At 51.0% G+C, this 6,946-nt stretch overlaps 1 protein-coding gene across 1 annotated transcript; it reads left to right on the top strand.

The window, feature by feature from the left end:
• Window positions 1-4,662: 4,662 nt before the first annotated feature.
• On the top strand, window positions 4,663-6,899 carry Pspn (persephin). The gene is made up of 2 exons (XM_004655004.2): window positions 4,663-6,316; window positions 6,410-6,899. Exons 1-2 carry the CDS (start codon window positions 6,169-6,171, stop codon window positions 6,730-6,732), a joined length of 471 nt encoding a protein of 156 aa, XP_004655061.1. The 5' UTR covers window positions 4,663-6,168; the 3' UTR covers window positions 6,733-6,899.
• Window positions 6,900-6,946: the final 47 nt, after the last annotated feature.

Here is a 6,946-nt window from a genome sequence, read left to right as displayed (position 1 = left end):
CCCTCCTCCCCACATCCCTGCTCTTTGCCCCCTAGGCAGCCTTGACACATCACGTCACTGTTCACCTTAGGACTCCATTCTGTTCCTTGCAAGAGCCCTTCCTGGCCTGTATCCTTCCTAGTTCCACATTGTTGAGACACAGGATTTCACTTCAGTGCAGCTAGCTTTGAACCCATAGTGATCCTCCTACCTCAGCCTCCCAAGTGAGACTGAGACTGTTTTTTGGGGCATTTATGTGCATGTGTGTAATGTGCTATGTATGCATGTGTGTGCACAGGCACAGTGTGCACATTTGTGGAGGCCAGAGGAGAACTTTGGGTGGTCTCTATTAGACGTCTGTACTCCCCCCCCACACACACCCAGGTAGCGTCTCATGCTAATCCAGGCAAAACTCAGAATCCTACCTCAGCCTCCTGAGTGCTGCAATTAAAGGCAGGCAGGCACCACCATACCCAGCTCATTGTACTTTCTTGGAACAGGGTCTCTGTCAAAACTAGAACTGCCATTTTCAGTCAGCAAATAATTATCACTGATTTCTGGTCTCTGTCCTGTGGGGACTGTGGCCACACCCAGCTTTCTTTTTTTTTTTTTTCCTCGCGGTAGGGTCTCACACTAGCCCTGGCTGACCTGGAATTCACTATGTAGTCTCAGGGTGTCCTTGAACTCACGGTGATCCTCCTACCTCTGCCTCCCAAGTGCTGGGATTAAAGAGAAAGAGGCAGACACAGAAAGAAAAAGGGCATGACAGAGCTTTCAGCCACTGCACACGAACTTCAGACACATGTGCTACCTTGTGCATCTGGCTCTACATGGGTCCTTTAGCTTTGTAGCCACACTTGGCTCACACCTGCTTCACACCCAGCACTTGGGAGGTAGAGGTAGTAATATCACGGTGAGTTCAAAGCCACCCTGAGACTACATGGTTTCTAAGTAGTCAAATTTGATGGTCTCCAAGTCCTCATGCTTAAGCTGGAAGTGCTTTTAACCAATGAACCACCTCCCCAACCTCCATTTTTTCTTACTGTTTTCTCTGGCCACTGGAAATTGGACTCAGGGCCTGATTTATGCTAAGCAAGTGCTCTACCACTGACCATGTCCCTAGTGTTTACTGTGGGTTCTAGGGTGTCACTACTACTGACCACGCCCCCAACCCTCACTGTGGGTTCTAAGCTGTCACTCTACTGCTGACCACGCCCCCAGTCCTCACTGGGTTTTAGACTGTCACTACCACTCACCACACCCCAGCCTTCACTGTGGGTTCTAGGCTGTCTCTCTACCCACTGACTACGCCCCCGTCCTCACTGTGGGTTCTGGAATGTCACTGCTGCTGAGAATGGGTGCACCAAAATCTGCCACTGCAAATGAGTTCAGGCACATGTACCACTTTGTACTTCTGGCTTTAATTGGTACTGGGGACTTGAACCCTAGCCAGCAGGCTTTGTAGGCAAGCACCTTAACCACTGAGTGATTTTTCCCAGTCCTACGTTCTTTTTCTTTTTTTCTTTTCTTTTTTTGTTGTTGTTTTTTCAAGGTAAGCTTGCTTCAAACTCATCCTGTTGCCTTTGCTCCTGAGTGCTGGAAGGATAGGTGTCTGCCACCCATGCACACCTGGCTCTTGTCTCAAGACAGGGTCTCATCCTGTGGTCCAGGCTGGCCTGGGCTTCTTGACCCTAAGGAGTTTCCCCAAATGCTGCCTCCGCGCCTGACCTGAATCCGTTGTGTGCAGTTCTCAGCTCCAGGACACTACCCCCATAGCCATTGACCTCCCGCCATCCATATGGCTGGTGTTGGCACCCAGACCCTATTTTCTCTTCTGTTGGGACATTGCTGGGGTTCCCCTTATCTCCTGGCTTTATCTAGCCTAGCCAGGCATTGCTTGGGGAAAGTGCTTTAAATTCCTGGACAGTGACAGGATAAAGTTGGAACTTGGCTATGGCTGTCTCTTGCCACCTATGTCCCAAGAAACCTGGGTGGTGGCAGTCAAGATGTGATATTTCCCATGCCTGGCTGGAAGACAGGTCCCACCCTGTTCCGCTCCTGGCTGCCTAGCGGGAATGCCTGAGATGACAGGGTAATTCTTAGGAATGTCCCTATCATCCAGCCATCCTTCCCAGCTTTCTGCTGGCCTCTGTGGACCTCCAGCTCAGGCCGTACCAGAGCAGGTAGTGTGTCTAATGGTTAGAGGCAAAGCCTTGAATGCAGGGGGACCTGGGCCATGATGTCTGGCAAGTGACTTTTTGTTTTGTTTTTAAGATTTCAATCTAGCCCAGACTGACCTGGATCTTACTCTAGTCCCAGGCTGGCCTTAAACGCATGACGATCCTCCCACCTCTTGCCTCCCAAATGCAGGGATTAAAGGCATGGGCCACCATCACACCTGGCAGATTTTCAGTTTTTTTGAGGCTGGCCTCAAACTCACTAAGCAGTGGAGGATGACCCTGAGCTTTTACCTCTATCCAAGTGTTGGGATGGCAGACATGCACCACCATGCCTGGTTTATGCAGTGCTGGGGGTGGAATGCCCACAGTTTCCAAAATGCTAAGCAAACATTGTGCCCACTGAGCCACAGCCTCAAGCCCTGAAAATCATCCAAATACTGTGTCACCAAGGCAGACCCCACGGGTGAGATTGACACCCTGACCGCTGCCTCCAACAAGGAGTAGCTCTGGGCTCTCTGGGACATCAGTGTGGAGGAAAATAGAAACAAAACAGGATTCTTGGGACACAGGATTTGATTTGCAATGTCAATTGTCCAGTGCTCTACAAAGAGCTTCCAATGTATAACCCTTCCCTGCTGGTCACACACCCAGCATCATGTCAGCAAGGCCTTTCTCGTTTTTGCCAATCTTGGGGTTGGGTTTCCCGGTTTGAACTCTTATTTTCAGGACCAGGTACCTCCTTAAGCAAATAGTGAACAAGATTTTCCATTTCTTGAGGCAAGTTCTCACTCTAGCCCAGGCTGTCCAGGAACTCGCTCTGTAGTCTCAGGCTGACCTTGAACTCACAGTGATCCTCCTATCTCTGCCACCACACCCTGCCTTTTTTCCCCTTAATATATTTTTTAATTGACGACGGCCGTAATTGTAGACAATATCCCATGGTAATGCCCTCCATCCCCCCACTTTCGCCTTTGAAACTCCATTCTCCATCATATCCCCTCACCCTCCATCCATCAGTCTCTTATTTGAATTTCATGATCTTTTCCTCCTATTATGATGGTCTTGTGTAGATAGTGTCGAGCACTATGAGGTCATGGATATCCAGGCCATTTTGTGTCTGGAGGAGCATGTTGAAAGGAGTCTTACCCTTTGGCTCTTATATTCTTTTCACCACCTCTTCAGCAATGGACCCTGAGCCTTAGAAGGTGTCAGAGATATTGCAGTGCTGAGCACTCCTCTGTCACTTCTTCTCAGCACCATGATACCTTCTGAGTCATCCCAAGGTCTCTGACATCTGAGAAAGAGAAGGTTCTCTACCAAAAGTGAGAGTAGCCTTAATATGTGGGTATGAACATTAAAAGAAGTGCTTACTGGGCAGTTTGATAAGCATAGTATGTACATTTAGCCAGACAGCAGCAGACATTACACCCCTAGGGCTCTTGACTACCCCTGTTGTAGGTTTTCAGTATCAGGGATGTATTCCCTCCCATGGAGTGGACCTCCAGTCCAATTAGAGGGCAGTTGGTTTCCACCATGGTAGATTGCACCTGTTGGCTCATTTGGCCTGGCTGGCCAAATATAAGGCTTGCACTGTCCACTGTTGAGTATCTTCACTGGTGACTTCTCTTTCTCCCATTGAACTCCATGCAGAATGGCTTCTTCCAGCTTTCTGTCAGCTGGTCTACATGGAGGAGGTTATAAGCTCAGTTCCAGCAGGATTTCTCAGTGGCCTTGCAGCCCAAGTATGTGGAGTCTTCAGCAATACTTAATATGTTTTTTTTAGTTTTTGGTTTTTTGAGGTAGGGTCTCACTTTAGCCCAGGCTAACCTGAATTCACTCTGTATTCTCAGGGTGGCCTCAAACTCATGGCAATCCTCCTACCTCTGCCTCCCGAGTGCTGGGATTAAAGGTATGCACCACCATGCCCAGCTCAGTATTTTAATTTATTTGATAAAGAGGGAGAGAGAGACAATGGGTGTGCCAGGGCCTCCAGCCACTGCAGACAAACTCCAGATACGTGCGCCCCATGAATCTGGCTAACATGGGTCCTGGGGAATCAAACCTGGGTCCTTTGGCTTTGCAGGCAAACACTTCAACCGCTAAGCTATCCCTCCAACCCTGTTTCTTTTCTATTTATTTTATTATGTTTTGGTTTTTCAAGTTAGGATCTCACTCTGCCTCAGGCTGACCTGTAATTCACTATGTAGTCTCAGGGTGGCCTCAAACTCACAGTGCTCCTCCTCCTTCTGCCTCCCAAAGGTATGCGCCACCACAACTGGCTATTTTTTGTTTTGTTTTGTTTGAGGTAGGGTCTCACTCTAGCCCAGGCTGACTTTAAATTCACTATGTAGTCTCAGGGTGGCCTGCAACTCATCACATTTCTCCTACCTCTGCCTCCCCAGTGCTGGGACTAAAGGGGTACATCACTGTGCTTGGCTATTTTTTGTTTTTTGAGGTAGGGTCTCACTTTAGCTCAGGCTGACCTGGAATTCACTCTGTTTTCACAGGGTGGCCTAGAACTCACAGTGATCCTTCTACCTCTGTCTCCCAAGTGTTGGGATTAAAAGGTGTGCGCTACCACACCCGGCTTTTTTGTTTTGTTTCTTAATCAAGGTCTCATGTACACCAGACTAACCCTGAACTCACTATGTACCCAACCGGTCTTGAACTTGAGGCCATTCTACCTCGGCCTCTTGTGCTGCGTTATCTGGCTCTTTTCTTTTTGGCTACACTGGCTGATCAGTAAGCCCCAGCCTGAGTTTTTTGCTAATGTGGATAAGAACTCAGGATTCACTGGGTGTGGTGACACACAACTTTAATCCCAGCATTTGGGAGGCAGAGGTAGGAGGATCGCTCTTACCGGATGAAGCAGGCCCCCAACCCCCAGCTTTGGATTTGTGGCCCTGGCCTACAGCTGCCTCACTACAAAGTACCACTACATCCAGGAGTGGCGACCTCATGGAAGCTATGTCATGGAGTCCTCCTAGGGAACTTTACTTCCTATTTAATCTATCATCTCCCCAGATCATTTGCAGCTGGGGAGAGGGCAGAAGGGAACAATATCTGGAATCCCAGGTGAGGGTCTTGTGAACCTTCTCACCCATCTACTAGGGAGCTTCAAAAATCCATTATCATGGCTACACACCTGTATCGTTTCCACGGTGAAGTCGCTGTGGCTACTGGACCAAAGCATTCTCTACTCCAAGATGGCATACTGTTACAGCCACAGGAAAAACGCCACACACCATCACTTGTGTTCCTTTGCCTCCAAAGTTGTAGGCAGCTTGTTGGTGACAGCCACTACCCTAACATTACATGGCTACCTCCCAGCTCACACTGGGCTGACTGTAGAAGCCCACAGAACCTGTGTCTCACCCTGACCAGTATTAGACTTGGTGGAGCTCAGTTTCCCCCTGGGGCTTTGATGCTTCTAGGCTTCTCTGACCCCACCCCGCCAGGACCCCGGTCCTTGGCTGACCCTCTAGCCTCACCCTTTTCCTGTTTTGATGCTGGCTCAGCCAGGCCCGGAGATAGGGGCATGATATCTTAATCCTCCCAGTGGCAGCCATAATGGAAAGAACCCTGGAGAGCCTCACCGGCCAAGTGTCTTGTCCAGCCCCTCACATCCACCTGGCACACCCACAGGATTCCAAGCCCCACACCTGCCTTCCTGTAGGGAAGCCTCAATGAGGGGCCCACAGAGCCCCTCACCAGATAGCAGGGGGTGGGGAATAGCTGGTTGGTGGCTGGCCCAGTCTTGGCTCTGGCTGTTGACATGACACTCATAAATCAGGGGGCGTCGGGGGTGTTGGAAGCTGGTCTGTGGAATGTCTGGCTACGTGGGGTGGGAGTGAGCCTTTAACTCTTCAAAGGACAGGTATGACAAGACCTGAGGATATGGGGACAAGCTGAGGACTGTGGGTAGCTTCCCCTGGCTGTGAGGAGGTTAATTCCCAAAACAGGCAGGGGATAAATTCAGGCCACCAGTCATCAAGACCTGTCTGTCACCATGGCCCCAGGGAGGCTCCTGCTCATCTCCTTGCTGCTTCTGTCACTGCAGCTGGTACTCTGCTGGAGTCCTGACCCTCCAGTGGCTGAGAGAGCGTTCTCATCTAATAAGACAGCAGAGGCCAGAGGGACCTGGAGGCCACCTCAGGGTAAGAACCCCCAGAGAGCCATGGGTGACTTCCCAGCTTCTTTCCACAGCATCCCTGCCCTGTCTCAGTGTACTCTCCTTCCTCCTCCACCAGGTGCCCACCATCCCCAAGACCGCCTACGCAGAGCCCCAGCCAGCCAGTGCCAGCTATGGAGCCTGACCCTGCCCGTGGCCGAGCTGGGCTTGGGCTACACCTCAGAGGAGAAGGTCATCTTCCGCTACTGCGCTGGCAGCTGTCCCCGTGGTGCCCGCACCCAGCACAGCCTGACCCTGGCCAGGTTGCGTGGTCAAGGCCGAGCCCATGGCCGGCCCTGCTGCCGGCCCACCCGCTACGCTGATGTGGCCTTCCTTGACGAACGCCACCGCTGGCAACGGCTGCCCCAGCTCTCTGCAGCTGCCTGCGGTTGTGGTGGCTGAGAGTTGTCAGGCCTGTGTCCCAGAGCCATGAACATGGAGCAGCCACGACATGATACTTAAGCTGAGCTGACACGTATTGACTGGCCAAAAGGGAGGGGAAAGGGGACTGGGGCGCCACCCATGAGTACAATAAAGAAACTGGTTTTCTGGCCATGTGTGTCCCGGCACATGAAAGTCACCATGGTTCTGTGTGTGCATGTGTCACCCTGAGTTT

The sequence above is a fragment of the Jaculus jaculus genome, chromosome 15 (genome assembly GCF_020740685.1).
Source record: "Jaculus jaculus isolate mJacJac1 chromosome 15, mJacJac1.mat.Y.cur, whole genome shotgun sequence".
Taxonomy (NCBI): Eukaryota; Metazoa; Chordata; class Mammalia; order Rodentia; family Dipodidae; genus Jaculus; species Jaculus jaculus.
The sequence above is the reverse complement of the archived record's forward strand: the minus strand, read 5'-3'. Positions and strand labels throughout refer to the sequence as shown.